This window comes from Oncorhynchus mykiss, chromosome 4 (genome assembly GCF_013265735.2).
Source record: "Oncorhynchus mykiss isolate Arlee chromosome 4, USDA_OmykA_1.1, whole genome shotgun sequence".
Lineage (NCBI taxonomy): Eukaryota > Metazoa > Chordata > Actinopteri > Salmoniformes > Salmonidae > Oncorhynchus > Oncorhynchus mykiss.
The window spans coordinates 24,352,315-24,370,357 of record NC_048568.1 but is presented as its reverse complement, the minus strand read 5'-3'; the positions used below and the strand labels follow the sequence as shown (position 1 = coordinate 24,370,357).

The 18,043-nt window shown below is 43.3% G+C and overlaps 1 protein-coding gene across 1 annotated transcript in view; it reads right to left on the bottom strand.

Annotated features, from left to right (window-relative positions):
- syne1a (spectrin repeat containing, nuclear envelope 1a) overlaps window positions 1–18,043 on the bottom strand; it is a 212,702-nt gene that overhangs the window by 26,309 nt on the left and 168,350 nt on the right. Inside the window, exons 127-130 of the mRNA XM_036975988.1 lie at window positions 15,262–15,387; window positions 12,440–12,595; window positions 10,914–11,072; window positions 10,568–10,734 (exon numbers count right to left, since the gene is read on the bottom strand). Coding sequence (XP_036831883.1) covers window positions 10,568–10,734; window positions 10,914–11,072; window positions 12,440–12,595; window positions 15,262–15,387 — 608 coding nt within the window. The remainder of the gene's footprint in view (window positions 1–10,567; window positions 10,735–10,913; window positions 11,073–12,439; window positions 12,596–15,261; window positions 15,388–18,043) is intronic.

Sequence of the window (18,043 nt, the reverse complement as noted above, 5' to 3'; positions counted from 1 at the left end):
GGGGCCCCAGTACCACAACAAACCATAACCAACATGTCCGCAACCGAGAGGGCTGCAGGAGTGGAAGATGATATCCTGAGGTCAGAAGGGTTTAGGGATATGTTTACAGGACATATTTATGTGAATATTAAACTCCTAGTGTAACCCCACATAACATCTGTCTGGGATTCATTTTGGATCTAAATATGTAAAATGTTTATGGAGGTTGTGAAAAATGGAAAGAATGTCCTCTGATTTTAAATACGCCCATTATAAACTGCCAAAGGAGCAGAGTCAACTCTTCACATTCACACTACTACACCCTTCAAAGTTATCCAGCTCTCTCACGTCGTCCCTCCCTGTCACACCAGAAATACTAGTGTTGAATGCAGGCAGGAGCCATTCTGTACTGGATCCACTAATTAAAGTAAATAAGTTGTTACCCATATGACGTGTTTACCAGGCCTCTGCCACTTTAGACACCTTATACCCCTGTGACTGTGACTGTACAGGAGGCTGTATCACAGAACGGTCTATAGGGGCAGACGATATGGCATTATTATTTCAGCCCATATTTCAGCCCATGAGTACTCTGATCTATAAATGGACTGCCTCATCAGAATGTCATCATGCCAGAGCAATGTCAGAGCGGCATTGACTAGAATACAGTAGAATACAGTACACACAGTGCCTTCGGACAGTATTCAGACCCATTCCCCTTTTCCACATTTTGTTACATTACCACCTTATTTAGAATTGCTAAAATAAAAAAAAATCCTCATCAATCTACACACAATACCCCATAATGACAAAGTGAAAAACAGGTTTTTAGACATTTTTACCAAAAAATGTCTGCAGTGTTGAAGGTCCCCAAGAACACAGTGTCCTCCATTATTCTTAAATGGAAGAAGTATGGAACCACCAAGACTCTTCCTAGAGCTGGCCAAACTGAGCAATCGGGAGAGAAGGGCCTTGGTGAGGGAGGTGACCATGAACCCAATGGTCCCTCTGACAGAGCTCCAGAGTTCCTCTGTGGCGATGGGAGAACCTTCCAGAAGGATAACCATCTCTGCAACACTCCACCAATCAGGCATTTATGGTAGAGTGGCCAGATTGAAGCCACTCCTCAGTAAAAGGCACATGACAGGCAAAAGGAATCTCAGACCATGAGAAACAAGATTCTCTGTTCTGATGAAACCAAGATGGAACTATTTGGATTGGATGCCAAGGAAACCAGGCACCATCCTTATGGCATGGCGGTGGCAGCATCATGCTGAGCGGATGTTTTTCAGCAGCAGGGACTGGGAGACTAGTCAGGATTGAGGGTAAGATGAACGGAGCAAAGTACAGATGAAAACCTGCTCCGGAACACTCAGGACCTCAGGCTGGGGTGAAGGTTCACCTTCCAACAGAACAATGACACTAAGCACACAGCCAAGACAACGGAGGAGTGGCTTCGGAACAAGTCTCTGAATGTCCTTTAGTGGCCCAGCCAGAGCCCCAACTTGAACCCGATCAAACATCTCTGGAGAGACCTGAAAATAGCTGTGCAGCGACCCTCCCCCTCCAACCTGACAGAGATTGAGAGGATCTGCAGAGAAGAACGAGAGGATCTGCAGAGAAGAATGGGAGAAACTCCCCAAATACAGGTGTCCCAAGCTTGTAGCGTCATACCCAAGTCTTGAGGCTGTAAACGCTGCCAAAGGTGCTTCAACAATGTACTGAGTAAAGGGTCTGAATACTTATGTAAATGTGATATTTCAGTTATTTCTTTTTTATTCATTTGCTAAAATTTCTAAAAACCTGTTTTTGCTTTGTCATTATGTGTATTGTATGTCGATGGATGAGGGGAAAAAACAATTTAATCAATTTTAGAATAAGGCTGTAACGTAACAAAATGTGGAAAAAGTCAAGGGGTCTGAATTCTTTCCAAATTAACATATATATATGAAATTAGTAAAACAGTATGTAAACATTATTAAAGTGACCAAAAGTTGTCAAAAATATAAATAGTAAAGTAAAGTACAGATACCCAAAAAAACTACTTAAGCACTACTTTAAAGTATTTTTACATAAGTACTTTACTCCACTGGTAACTGGGTAGTGGCAGTGACTAAGTGACTAAGTTCAGGGCAGGGTACTAGGTGGAAGCCGGCTAGTGATGGCTATTTAACAGTCAGATGGCATTGAGATAAAAGCTGTTTTTCAGTCTCTCGGTCCCATCTTTGATGCACCTGTATTGACCTCGCCTTCTGGATGATAGTGTGTGAACAGGCCGTGGTGACATAGTTTAGTGGCTCCCAACATTGATACATGCTCTGTATATTAACAATATTATAATCAGTGTTGGGATTAGTTACTTGGGATTAGTTGGGATTAGTTACTTTTCAATATTACTTTGTGTGGAAAGTAACATGTTATCTTACTAGTTATTAGTGTTTGATTTGGACTGAAATAGGTGCCGGTATTCATTTTGGGTGTCTGTACTATTTATATTTATGTGCAGGAGCTCCACAATACTTTTGAGATAAGATTATATAAAATGTGCAGGAGCTCAAGCAGTAGAAATTTGAGGTGCCAGTAAAATCTGTACAGATTTCCTATCTTTTCATTTAAAATCTTTCTCTGGGCCAGCTGTGCCATCAGAGTCCCTGGGTTCGCGCCCAGGCTCTGTCGTAACCGGCCGCGACCGGGAGGTCCATGGGGCGACGCACAATTGGCCTAGCGTCGCCCGGGTTAGGGAGGGCTTGGTCGGTAGGGGTGTCCTTGTCTCATCGCGCACCAGCGACTCCTGTGGCGGGCTGGGCGCAGTGTGCGCTAACCAAGGTGGCCAGGTGCACGGTGTTTCCTCCGGCGCATTGGTGCGGCTGGCTTCCGGGTTGGATGCGTGCTGTGTTAAGAAGCAGTGCGGCTTGGTTGGGTTGTGTATCGGAGGACGCATGACTTTCAACCTTCGTCTCTCCCGAGCACGTACGGGAGTTGTAGCGATGAGACAAGATAGTAGCTACTACAACAATTGGATACCACGAAATTGGGGAGAAAAAGGGCTAAAAAAATGTTTTTAAATTATTTAAAAAATATATATATATATATTATTTCTCTGGAGCTGCCAATTCTGGATATAAACTGCATGTAAACTACACGGAACCATAGAGACGTCTAGAGTGCACACTTGCCACTAGGCGGGAAAGACTTCTATGGGCTTTTCTATCACAGAAGTGATCAATAGCAAAGATCAGAGCTGCGCCCTCTATACATTTCTATGGAAAGCAGATGTCATGACATTTGTCCAAACAGCCTTTCCCAGCTTGCCCAGAACTAAATGAGGAAGCAAGTCGAGATCTGATCATGGAAACGCGTCCGGTAGTGATATGATTCTGAAAGTATCATGTTATTTGACAAAGTAACTGTAATAATATTACCCAATTTGAAAGTAATCTGATTACGTAATGTTACCGCCCACACGGATTACAATCAATATCCCTAATATTCTAAATCACCAGCTATTTGCACAAGGTGAAAAGAATATAGCATTGATGTACTGTTTATGCTTCTCACCCTAAGCAGCTACAGTATGTTTTGAACTGAGTAAAAGTCATTAAGCTATCTCATGCTTCTCTCTTGTTGGTACCCACTGATGATGACAGAGAAAAGAAAGTTTGACATTGAAAGAGTTTTTGGTCCCCTCAATGACCTTTTAGAGAGCAGAGAAACAACAGCCTATTCATCAACACAGAGAGAAATGTCTCAACATCTATAACAGTCAACAACAGCTAGCCTACTCCGCCCACACTGATAGTGCACAAAGCTCTGCAATACTGTAGTTCTCCAGTATCCAGCCGACAGCAGACAACTTCTTACACTATTATCCAAAACCAGTTATTTGATTAAATAATTGCTCAATAGCGCAAACGAACATGCAAGCCAGATTCTAAACAACTCCAGTGTAATTTTCCAAGACAAAACAATTCCAGCACAATTCTCCAAGAAAAGCCTGCCTGTTGATATCGCAGTCACATTCCGGCAGATCCTCTGAGTCTTCGCTTGGGCATCCTGCCATGTTATCAGTCCCCAAGTCCAGAACCATGGGGGCAGGACTGTCCAAACTCAAAGCTAACGTCAATAAACAGTTAAACGTTATGGAGCTAGCTATGGTTTAAACACCCTTCTCTTTCTTCTGGGTGTTCCGAATGGGACTTTCCTTAGTCTAGCTAGTTTACCCCCTGTAGTGTCGGGAGAGGGGGGTTAACATGAGGGGGGGGCACTAGTGTTACTTGTCAACTGCTCTCAAAGGTATTAAAAAAAGACAGCCCAAACGGCATGTGTGTGTGTGTGTGTGTGTGTGTGTGTGTGTGTGTGTGTGTGTGTGTGTATGTGTGTGTGTGTGTGTGTGTCTGAGAGTGACAAGTGCTGCTGTTGCTAAAAGAGGACTTACAGTCAGAGCCATGTGCCGCAGAGCAGGCAGACGGATGGAATGTCACACAGGCGTGCATGGAGCCAGTGTGCACAGGAGATAAAAGTTCAAGTGTTTCTGTGAGAACTCCTGGAATGGGAAAAGTTCCTTCCCTTTTCAAGCACTCTTAAGTTAAACTACTAAATACTTTCTCCAACTGCTAAAAAACTCCACAAGTTGAGACAAAATGAAAGTATGTTTAAGGTTTTCTTATACTTCTGAGAAACTACTTGTGAGAAACTGACTCTGCTTTAAGTTTTTCTTGTGGAAAAAGGGACGGACAGAATAGAACAAGTCTGCAGCTGTCTCTGAGGTCACTTACTGCCCACACCCCCTCCTCTTCTCCCCTCCTCCCTCCATTCCATTCTCAGAGGGCAACAGCCGGAGGAAGATAGAGGGAGGGAAAGAGAGAGGGGAACAGTTGGCTCAGCAAGAGGAAGGGGAAAGGGAGAGGAAGAGAAGAGGAAGGCATGAGAGCTCTTTTGCTCTCTGTTGTCCGGACACCAAGACCAACAGGCCTAGTCACAGCTATTCTAGTCATGTGACTCACAGGCGTCCTCTCACTCAAGACTTCTCCACTAGGAGGAAGCGAATTGCAGTGAATTTACAGAACATCATATCACTTCCCACCCAAGCTGCACAGACCTAACACATCCACATGACCTATAGATGCGCACAGCATCATCATCATCATCACCACTCTTTTTGATATTTACTGAAACACTCATATTAAAACACCAATAGCATTCACTGATTTAGGATAATGATTTACAACTTTTTATTTTAAAATCATCTTATTTAATTATTTAATTACACTCAGTGGCCAGTTTATTAGATACACCCTCATCTAGTACTGGGTCGGACCCCCCTTTGCCTTTAGGAGCGGCTGAATTCTTTGGGGCATGGAAACGTTGCTCATTTGGTATCAAGGGACCTAATGTGTGCCAGGAAAACATTCCCCACACCGTTACACCACCACCAGCCTGTACCGTTGACACCAGGCAGGATGGGGCCATGGACTCATGCTGTTTACGCCAAATCCTGACTCTGCCATCAGCATGACGCAACAGTAATCGAGATTCATCGGACCAGACAATGTTTTTCCACTCCTCAAATGTCCAGTGTTGGTCGGAGTAGAATGGCCCACTGGAGCCACTTCTTCTTGTTTTTAGTTGATAGGAGTGGAACCTGGTGTGGTCGTCTGCTGTGATAGCCCATCTGTGACAAGGACAGACGAGTTGTGCATTCTGAGAAGCCATTCTGCACACCACTGTTGTACCGCGCCATTATTTGCATATTTCTGGTCCGCCTCTTAGCTTGCACGACTTCTCATCAACGAGCTGTTTTCACCCACAGGACTGCCACTGACTGGATGTTTTTTGTTTGTTGCACCGTTCTCTGTAAACCCTAGACACTGTCGTGCGTGAAAACCCCCGGCTGTCGGCTGTTTCTGAGATATTGGAAACGGCACAACTGGCACCAACGATCATATCACGCTCAAAGTAATTTAGGTGACTCGTTTAGCTCATTCTAACGCTCAATCAAGCAATACTGAATGCCTCAATTCTTTTCTGCCTGCTTTATATAGCAAGCCACTGCCACGTGACTCACTGTCTAGGAGTTAACCATTTTCATGAATGGGGTACCTAATAAACTGAGTGTATTGTACATGCCAAAAGGCCTCATAAGGCCACACAGAGGGCCAGAGATAATTACAGACACCTGTGATATTCTGAAGTACCCTAAAAGGGCCACTCTTGTGATAGATTACATAAAAATTCAGGTAGTTAAATATTTATGCGTGTCTTTGGGAAGATGGATTTGGGGGGCAAGTGTTTAAATTGTGCAGTATTTAGCAATCACAATTTTATTTTATTTATTTCACCTTTATTTAACCAGGTAGGCAAGTTGAGAACAAGTTCTCATTTACAATAGCGACCTGGCCAAGATAAAGCAAAGCAGTTCGACACATACAACGACACAGAGTTACACATGGAGTAAAACAAACATACAGTCAATAATACAGTATAAACAAGTCTATATACGATGTGAGCAAATGAGGTGAGATAAGGGAGGTAAAGGCAAAAAGGCCATGGTGGCAAAGTAAATACAATATAGCAAGTAAAACACTGGAATGGTAGATTTGCAATGGGGGAATGTGCAAAGTAGAAATAAAAATAATGGGGTGCAAAGGAGCAAAATAAATAAATAAATAAAATACAGTAGGGAAAGAGGTAGTTGTTTGGGCTAAATTATAGGTGGGCTATGTACAGGTGCAGTAATCTGTGAGCTGCTCTGACAGTTGGTGCTTAAAGCTAGTGAGGGAGATAAGTGTTTCCAGTTTCAGAGATTTTTGTAGTTCATTCCAGTCATTGGCAGCAGAGAACTGGAAGGAGAGGCGACCAAAGAAAGAATTGGTTTTGGGGGTGACTAGAGAGATATACCTGCTGGAGCGTGTGCTACAGGTGGGAGATGCAATGGTGACCAGCGAGCTGAGATAAGGGGGGACTTTACCTAGCAGGGTCTTGTAGATGACATGGAGCCAGTGGGTTTGGCGACGAGTATGAAGCGAGGGCCAGCCAACGAGAGCGTACAGGTCGCAATGGTGGGTAGTATATGGGGCTTTGGTGACAAAACGGATTGCACTGTGATAGACTGCATCCAATTTGTTGAGTAGGGTATTGGAGGCTATTTTGTAAATGACATCGCCAAAGTCGAGGATTGGTAGGATGGTCAGTTTTACAAGGGTATGTTTGGCAGCATGAGTGAAGGATGCTTTGTTGCGAAATAGGAAGCCAATTCTAGATTTAACTTTGGATTGGAGATGTTTGATATGGGTCTGGAAGGAGAGTTTACAGTCTAACCAGACACCTAAGTATTTGTAGTTGTCCACGTATTCTAAGTCAGAGCCGTCCAGAGTAGTAATGTTGGACAGGCGGGTAGGTACAGGTAGCGATCGGTTGAAGAGCATGCATTTAGTTTTACTTGTATTTAAGAGCAATTGGAGGCCACGGAAGGAGAGTTGTATGGCATTGAAGCTTGCCTGGAGGGTTGTTAACACAGTGTCCAAAGAAGGGCCAGAAGTATACAGAATGGTGTCGTCTGCGTAGAGGTGGATCAGAGACTCACCAGCAGCAAGAGTGACCTCATTGATGTATACAAAGAAGAGAGTCGGTCCAAGAATTGAACCCTGTGGCACCCCTATAGAGACTGCCAGAGGTCCGGACAGCAGACCCTCCGATTTGACACACTGAACTCTATCAGAGAAGTAGTTGGTGAACCAGGCGAGGCAATCATTTGAGAAACCAAGGCTGTCGAGTCTGCCGATGAGGATGTGGTGATTGACAGAGTAATAAGAGTCTGGTAGCCAAAGTTGTGATGTGTGTGTGTGTGTGTGTGTGTGTGTGTGTGTGTGTGTGTGTGTGTGTGTGTGTGTGTGTATGTGTGTGTGTGTGTGTGTGTGCTAAGGTGCAGAGAGTCAGTGCAGGTGGTCAGTCAAGTTCAAGTGTTCAGCAGTCTGATGGTTTGTAACGTCTGCCCAGCGGTAAGGGGGTGAACAGCTCCTGGCTGGGGTGTGTGGGGTCCTTGATGATGCAGCAGACCTTCCTCAGGCACCGTTTTGAGTAGTCACCATGCTTTTGATTTTTTAACTACCTATCAAGTTATTTTCTGGTAACTATACTGCGAAGTGTCTTCTTAATATTTGAAGTCTTAAACTATGGTATGTTTTGATCAATTCTGTTTTGTCTTTTACATATCATTTTTTTTGTCACTTATTGTTTATCCAAACCACATTTTCTCTGAGTATTGACATTTTAGACACTTTTGTGGCAGTTATATATGTCCATTCACATACCTGGCAGCAGGTTATCTTGCTTTAGTTTATCATCAACCATGCTGAGTTTAACAGAGACAAAACACAGTGATCACAGTGGTCTGACCAATCTGCTTCGACAGGGGGGCATGTTCTTTTCCCAATCGATGGCTCTCTCCCACTGCTATATCAATGGACCATAGAGTGGTTGTTCATTTTATAATGTATTTTTCACCTGTGCTCAATCATCATATGATTTCTCACCCTCCTCATGACTTCTGAGTGGCAGAATGTGATGTGTATATCATGTCATGTTAACCATTATCAAAGCCGAAGGCAGTGGACCAGTTGAAGATATGAATAGATGGGTTCTTCAGGTTGTTTTACAGGTACACAACCATAGTGTTTCTATTGTATTGTCTAGTTAATGTGAATTGCCAACTGAATCTGTCCGACCAACAAGTGTTTGGACCCCAGCCATTGTGTTTCTATTGTATTGTCTAACGTTCAGACGATATTGTCTGACATCATAAGAGCAAGATGGTAGTAAAGCCAACTCAGCAACTCTGTTCATTCCCTCCCCCCATAGGGATTTGCAGTGCATAAAATGCACAACTTAATCTTTGACCATGATGACACTTTCCCTTTCTGACTGGTCTCCATTCTGTTTTCTGACTCTAGTCTCCATTCTGTTTTCTGACTCCCGAGTGGCGCAGCAGTCTAAGGCACTGCATCTCAGTGCTTGAGGCAACACTACAGACACCCTGGGTCGAATCCAGGCTGTATCACAACCGGACGCGATTGGGAGTCCCATAGGGTGGCGCACAACTGGCCCAGCCTCGTCCGGGTTTGGCCGGTGTAGGCTGTCATTGTAAATAAGAATTTGTTCTTAACTGACTTGACTAGTTAAATAAAGATACAATTAAAAGGGGGTCATGTTCACTCCTCTGCTTCTTGAAATTGACAACTAACTCCTTTGTTTTGCTGACCTTTAGGGAGAAATTGTTGTCATGACACCACAATGCCAGTTAACCTCCTCCCTATAGGCGGATTCATTGTTGTTGGTTATCAGGCCTACAACCGTGGTGTCATCAGCAAACTTGATGATAGAGTTGGGTGTTGTGCAAAGTGACACAGTCGTGGGTGAACAGGGAGTACAGCAGAGGGCTGAGGACACACCCCTGGGGGGCCGCTGTGTTGAGTCAGTGTGGAGGAGGTGTTGCTGCCAATCCTCACAGTCCAGGATCCAGTTGCAGAGAGTGGTATCCAGACCCAGGGTTCTGAGCTTGGTGTTGAGTTTGGAGCTTGGTGTTGAGTTTGGCATGCTGGCCTTGATGTGGGCAATGACCAGCCTCTCAAAGCACTTTACGATGACTGGGGTGAGTGCAACGGGGCATGTCAACTTGTCCTTCTTGGGGACTGGGACAATGGTGGTCTCCTTGAAACAGGTGTGGACTACAGCCTGGGACAGGTTTAATATGTCCAAAAAGACACCTGCCAGCTGGTCAGCACACACTCTGAGGATGCGGCCAGGGATGCCATCTGGGCCGGCGGCTTTGAGAGTATTCACTCTTGATCCTCACGTCAGCCTCGGAGAGTATAAGCACCTAGTCATCCGGATCAGCGAGTCTCTTTGGTGTTATCTGCCTCGAAGCGTGCATAGAATGTGTTAAACTCATCTGGGAGGGAGGCTTTGGTGGGCACCACACAGCTGGATTTGCCTTTGTACTCCGTGATAGTCCGTAGTCCTTGCCACATGTGTTGCGAGTCTGAGTTGTTGAACAGTAATTCAAGTTTGAGTCTGTATTGTCTTTTTGCATTCCAAATGGATTTGCAGAGGTACCTTATACACGTAACGCGCCACCGAGTCATCAGCGTTCGTTCTGCTGACAATGAATGCTGCAGTATGGGCACTCAGCATTGTACGGATATCTCCGTTCATCCAGGGTTTTTGGTTGGGGTATGTCCGGATTGTTATTGTGGGAGGCACAATGATGGACAGGGCACAGTGAAGGCACAGTGAAGAAGACACAGTGATGGCAAAACGTTGGTGGTTTACCCAATAAATTACTGGGTGTTTATATATAGAGTGTGCAACTCTCTTTATTTTTTATTGCGTGCAGTTAATCGCTGTTAGCCAGAACCTTGACACAAAATAACTTGTGTGTGTGTGTGTGTGGTACAACATCATCAACACATTTGGGAGTGGGACAACAGTAGACTAAAGAAAAAGTACTAAAATATATATTTTTTGTAAAGTGATCCTTTAACTTTAATCTCCCCACTCACCCACATTGCACCCAGATCCCCTTCATGCTCACCTAGCAGCGATGAGGTCCAGCAGGTGTTGCCAGCGCTCGCTGACCTTGCTGAGTTTGTGTTGTATCTCTGCAGCCTTGCTCTCATGGCTGGCCCTGGCCAAGCGCTCCCCCATCACCTGCAGCTGCTGCTTATTCTCCTGGGCCACACCAATCTCTTCCTGGTAGTCCTGGGAGAGGGGGATTGCAAAAAGAGGTTGTGAGAAGGTATGAGATCGAGATTGAGAGAGTGTGTGTGTGTGTGTGCGTGCGAGTGTGTGTATTGTTGTGTGTCTTGATCATGAAGATGTATGAATAAGTGTGTATTTATATGTTGTGTTCATGTCTTTGTGAGTGTGTGTGTAATCACCTTGCGCAGCTTCTCGATCATCTCCTGGATGCTGATGTCTCCATTCTGAGACACCTTGCTCTCCATCTGGGTGAGCCACTCACACAGGTCCTTGTTCTTCTCATTAAACACTGCCCACTCATTCAGCTTCTCACTCACCTGCTGCCTGCGCAGGGACAGCTATGGAGGGGAGGAGGGGGGTGGGGGTCAGAGGAGGAGGGCGCAAAAGAAAAACAGACAATATCTGGAGTCAATAAAAACTCTTTGAAACAGCAACCACAAAGCGGGCCAAGCTCCCAGCCCTGTGCTGTTATCTATGCATATCCTCTCTGCCGGAACCAAACTAACCCCGACCTTACATTATCTCTAAGGCACAATGACACTGTGTGTGAGTGACGTCCGGAACATAAGCAATAGATATGCTTACTGAACACACAGCATATGGACTTCATCACAGTTAAGACACCACTGCTGTGTCTCTGTTCACTGTGCTAAAGAGCCATGCACAGTCAAGCCAAGCTAACAAGTGTAACAGATATATAGCCCACTGTTTATTTCAGCATAATACGTAATGATCTGGGCACAGACTGATTAAATAGTACCCACAAAACACCAGTCTCAATGTCAACAGCGAAGCGGCGACTCTGGGATGCTGGCTTTCTAGGCAGAGTTCCTCTGTCCAGTGTCTGTGTTCTTTTGCCCATCTTAATCATTTAATTTTATTGGGCAGTCTGAGATATGGCTTTTTCTTTGCAACTCCGGCATCCCGGAGTCGCCTCTTCACGGTTGATATTGAGACTGGTGTTTTGCTGGTACTATTTAATGAAGCTGCCAGTTGAGGACTTGTGAGGCGTCTGTTTCTCAAACTAGACGCTAATGTACTTGTCCTCTTGCTCAGTTGTGCACCGGGTCCTCCCACTCATCTTTCTATTCTGGTTAGGGCCTGTTTGTGCTGTTCTGTGAAGGGAGTAGTACACAGCGTTGTACGAGATCTTCAGTTTCTTGGCAATTTCTCGTATGGAATAGCCTTCATTTCTCAGAAAATGAATAGACTGACGAGTTTCAGAAGAATGGTCTTTGTTTCTGGCCATATTGAGCATGTAATCAAAACGACAAATGCTGATGCTCCAGATACTCAACTAGTCTAAAGAAGGCCAGTTGTATTGCTTCTTTAATCAGACCAACAGTTTTCAGCTGTGCTAACATAATTGCAAAAGTGTTTTCTGATGATCAATTAGCCTTTTAAAATGATAAACTTGGATTAGCTAACACAACGTGGCATTGGAACACAGGAGTGATGGTTGCTGATAATGGGCCTCTGTCCACATATGTAGATATTCCATAAAAAAATCAGACGTTTCCAGCTTCAATAGTCATTTACAACATTAACAATGTCTACACTGTATTTATGATACATTTTATGTTATTTTAATGGGCAGAAAATGTGCTTCTCTTTCAAAAACAAGGACATTTTTAAGTGTTCCCAAACTTTTGAACGGTAGTGTATATCCTCCCACTGTGTGTATGTGCGTGCCAGGTGTGTCTACCTGGTGACAGATCTCCTCCCACTGGCGCTGCAGCAGCTGGAGGCGGTCCTGCAGGACTGTGAGGTCATCAGCACTGACCACACCCTCCAGAGAATCCCTCAGCAGGAACAGAGAGGTGAGGTCATCAGTCCAGCCATCCACATTGCTCTCTAACTCCTACACCACACAGAGAGATGATGGGTTAGACGTTAGAGAGAAAGGATACACACACATAAAGGTAATCTATCACACTCCCGATACAGCTCTTCAACTACTTAACATTAATTGAATGAGAGGTACACATGTCACGTCCTGACCATAGAAAGCTTCTATTTTCTATGGTACAGTAGGTCAGGGTGTGACTGGGGGGGGTTGTTCTAGTTTATATTTTCTATGTGGGGTTCTAGGTTTATTTTCTATGTTGGTGATTTGTATGATTCCCAATTAGAGGCAGCTGGTTATCGTTGTCTCTAATTGGGGATCATACTTAAGTAAAAAAAAATCCACCTGTGGGTTATGGGATATTGTTTATGTTTAGTTGCCTGTTAGCACTGCATTGTTAGTCACATTTCGTTTATTCTTTATTTGTTTTGTCTTTGCTAAAGTTTCACTTTATTCTTTAATAAATATGTGGAACTCTACGTACGCTGCGCCTTGGTCCGTTTATACAAACGATCGTGACAACACACAAACACAATAAATTAAACTAATATAAATGAATGCAGAGTAGGGCTGGGCGATATGGCCAAAATATCATACATATCATGGTATTTTTCAAATTTTGATGGTATTTGATGGTATTTCATGTTTTTGATTGATAAAAGTTCTACATTTGCTTTATGAGTACTGCGTGTCCCTAGGGTGGCAACACATTTATTCTAAATGATTTCAATGGGTCTTTCTCCATTCTGATTATTTTATACTGTTCAATTCAACCTAAAGTAATTTCCTGCATTTCTATCCATTTCTGCATTCCCTGCACTCATTTCATATCATTTCCCCACTGCCACGATATGGACAAAAATACTAGGCCTTATTTTTAACCAAATGTTGCAATTGCGATTTAGATCAAAACACTTGGGTAAACTTTTGGAATCATGTAAATATAATGTTTATTAGTGATGTTCCGTGTTTCCTATGGGACCCTATAATCTTTGGCGACATTAAATCTTTGCCTATTCCTCTTTGATTTAGAAGATACTGTTGCACAAACAACATGCTGATTTAGGCCTCCACCAGCACTGGTATCAGGCCGTATTAGCCAGTTACGTTTGCTCTGACTCAGTACTTTTATTAGCTAGTTAGCTAGCGATTAGCATTAGTGGCTAACACGATTTAGCTTAACTTGCTAAGAAAATACAAACTAGCTGTTTGCTGATGTAAGAAACACAAACTAATATTGTAATTATAGAATGATTGTGAATTGAAATTGAGAACAACATCGTTGTCATCAAAATGGCCTGCATTGACCATGCAGACTGAACGAAAGTGTCTCGTGGTCAAGCAACAACAAATGCGCTCCTTGAGTGAAGGGGTGGGACTGTGTCTGTGTGGAAGCGGCGTGGAGAGAGACGTTGGTGAGATGGACGTTACACACTGCGAATCACATTTAACAAACCAAACATTCAAATACCGATATAGGAGGTAAAGTAAAAACCCAAACTGAGCCGTGCATCAATACCGGTATATAGTCAAATATGGTAACCGCCTAGCCCTAATGCAGAGCTGAGCAAATCTTTTTGGGTTTGAGAAGATTGTAACAAAATGTTATGAGCCTAGCCAACCTGAGCGTCACACAAGGCTAAAACAAGCTATCTAATCTGTTGTTTGAGCACCACTGCATCACCAGATGGTGCTGCGGGTGATGAGTCATAAAAGCCACAGAAAACACTAGGAGGACGCTTCTTAAAACACTTCAGCTGAAAACATGACAAAGGCTAAATTAACCATAAAAAATGATGTATGTATGAAGCACAGCATCTTAAGGGCTAGCATTTCCTCTTAGATGGAAACATAACCAACAACATTATCTTACAGTGTTAAATCTTAGGTGTAAAACAGGGAAATCTAACATTGTATCAAACCTTAATTGCTAAGACTGAACACAAAAAATAGGCAAGGACAGAATAAAAAATAAAATCTGTCTGAACCAAAACCAAAACAATACACAACACAAATATTAGCAACTAGGCTCAGGTCTTCCTTGCCAGTGTGTCAGCTATTTACTAACAGTTTGTGTTGCAGGTGGATTACGTTAACTTATTACATAATATGAAATTGCCTAACACACACACACAGAAAGCTGATGCCCTGGCAGAGGCTAGCCATGCTACTGGCCCTTCCCCCTAAGGAGTAGAGGTCATGTATGAAACATCACTGTGTGAGTACAGTGCACACAGCAAACAGAGCATCACTGTGTGAGTACAGTGCACACAGCAAACAGAGCATCACTGTGTGAGTACAGTGCACACAGCAAACAGAGCATCATTGTGTGAGTACAGTGCACACAGCAAACAGAGCATCACTGTGTGAGTACAGTGCACACAGCAAACAGAGTGTGATCTCAGTGTGTCTGCACAGATCAGAGATGGTCATGAAGCAGGGAACATGAAATACAACATGCAGTCCAAATCAGTCCTGCATTTTACATTTGTTTATTACTACATTGTGAAAACAAAGAGCTAGTTACACAGGCATCCCCAAACACCAAGCTAGTGATACACAGCAGACACAATGTTGTAATATGGAATCTGAGGAATACGTGTCACTGTGTCGAGATTAGAAAGACGGCTGGAGCACTCTGGACAAATCCAGGAGTCTGTGTGTGTGTGTGTGTATCTCACCTTGCAGCGGACTTGCTCAGAGTGCAGCTCCTCATGGTTGTCTGGTAGAGGCAGGGACAGTTTCCTCTTAAAGGCCCTCAGCTTCTCCAAAGACGCAGCTATGCCCTTCTCACAGCGGCCCCAGTCCTACACACACATGAATACACACTCTTTAGAGATCGAGCACGGCACCTTCCAGTAGCTCTGATGCCACATACACTCTCAATGTCACACTCTCTCGCTCTCTCTCGCTCTCTGTCACCACTTGCCGGTGTTGCTGCTGTTACTGCGGATCTGTCTAGATTCAATAGCGCAGGAGTAGCAAAACAGTCTCCCTGCAGTAGCAGCAGTGATGGCGAGAGAGAGAGAGATAGAGAGAGACGTAGAATACACAACCATCTATCAACATAGTTAACAGACTACTGAGCAGTGTAACAATACAGCTACAGGCACTGACTAGCAATACCCAGGGCTAGAGTGAGATGGTAGAATTACACAAGCCAGAGAACCAATGTCATTAAAAGAACAGATGTTGAATTCATGGCCATGGTCAGAGATAAAATAATACTTAGAGCCAGAAGCAAAAGTAATATTTGAAGAAGAACCAGAATTCTCCAAAATAGAATAGCCGGAGCAGAGTACCTAGAGTGCCAGTGGCTAGCTATCTCTCTCAAGATCGAGTCATCACTCGAGGGATGGAGGGCGAGGGGTGAAGGAGGAGGAGGGAGAATATAGCCATCTTCCTTTACTAAAGCCTATAAACTGCGTCACATACGCAGCCCTCTTTAAAAAAAGACTGCTCTCTCAGCCCATAAAGTCTGCTTCTCTCCATGGCTTCATCTCTGATTATGTCTGAGTGACTGCACACTGCCTGGAGCCTGTCTCTGTGTGTATGTGTGTGTGTGTGTGTGTATGTGTGTATGTGTGAGTGTGTTGCGTGCGTGCGTGTGTGTGTATGTGCGTGTGCACGTGTGTGTGTGTATGTGTGTGTGTGTGAGCTCGCGCACATACTTTTACACTGCTGACACTCACTCACTATCTGTCTGCTGTTCCTTTTTCTATTCCTGGCAGTGGTTAGGCTGCACTCTGGACAGCATGCATAATAGATGTGATCATTTGGTTTCACTGTCCTGCATTTTAAAACAGCCCTGCTCCTCATTAGTCTTCATACTGTAAGTACTGAAGACCCCCAGGCCCTCTTTCATATGACCTTTATACTGCTGGCTGCATACAGGATCAGCTGCTAGCTTAGCATATGATGCTAATTCATATTCTGATCAAATAAAGAGGTTGAACTAACATGCATACCAATGCAATGAAGCAATATCATATATACATTGCATCCCAATGTGATGCAGCAATAGAGATCCATGCAATAGAATATCAGGTAAAATGTAAGCTCTGGTTCAAACTAGGTGATCCAAAAATAGACATACTCTGTCATCATACTGGCAATGGAGAGAAATAAACAATGATGCTGGCTCCTGCTGAAGCAGACTAGCACCCGGACTGGTGATAAACTGCTACAACCCAATCATGCCTGGCAAGGAATCTACTGTACAGCATATGGTTTCAGTCTGGGTACATGACAAGCACTTGGAAAGCTTAGTCACAGAACACTCAGATATAGAGATGTGTTGTGTAGAACAGACTTGATTCTTGATCATGTAAAATAGGCAATCAAGGCAATCTGGAAGGTGACAGAGGAATGTCTAAACATTACACCCAACTGAATAAACAACAATGTCCCATGCAGGCAGTTTGGTTATGTGTTTATGTGTTGGTTGTGTGTTGGTTATTGGTTGAGTGTAGGTTGTGTGTTGGCTGTGGGTTAGTTGTGTGTTGGTTTTGTGTTGGTTGTGGTTTGTTGTATTTTGGTTGTGGTTTGGTTGTTGTGTTGGTTGAGTGTTAGTTGTGGTTGGTTTTGTGTAGGTTGTGGTTTGTTGTATTTTGGTTGTGGTTTGGTGGTTTGTGTTGGTTGAGTGTTAGTTGTGGATGGGTTGTGTGTTTTTTAGGCAGGGGGGGTAGACCAGCTTTAATATTGCAGATCGATTGTAGGTTCTATACATTTTTGAATCAATTCTAATCCCCCTTAGTTTTTTTTATTATAATTTTTTATTTTCTCAAAACTTCCCCCCCTACCCTAATTGGAGTAAACTAACGGACAACTATACTTCTATTGCTACTTAGAGCTATTTCGCTCATATAAGCAAAGTACATAAAGGTGTTCTGCAGGGGTCGATTCTAGGACCAGTTCTTTTCACTATTTCTATTTATATTGAAGTTTTATATTTTATATACACTGAACAAAAATATAAACGCAACATGCAACAATTTCAAAGATTTTACTGAGCTACAATTCATAAAAGGAAATCAGTCAATTGAAATAAATTCATGAGGCCATAATACAGTTGAAGTCGGATGTTTACATACACTTAGGTTGGAGTCATTAAGACTCGTTTTTCAACCATTCCACAAAATTTCAACCACTCCACAAATTTCAAAACTATAGTTTGGGCAAATCGGTTAGGACATCTACTTTGTGCATGACAAAAGTAATTTTTCAAACAATTGTTTACAAACAGATTATATAACTTATAATTCACTGTATCACAATTCCAGTGGGTCAGAAGTTTACATACACTATGTGCCTTTAAACAGCTTGGAAAATTCCAGAAAATGATGTCATGGTTTTAGAAGCTTCTGATGGGCTAATTGACATCATTTGAGTGAATTGGAGGTGTACCTGTATTTCAAGGCCTACCTTCAAACGCAGTGCCTCTTTGCTTGACACCATGGGAAA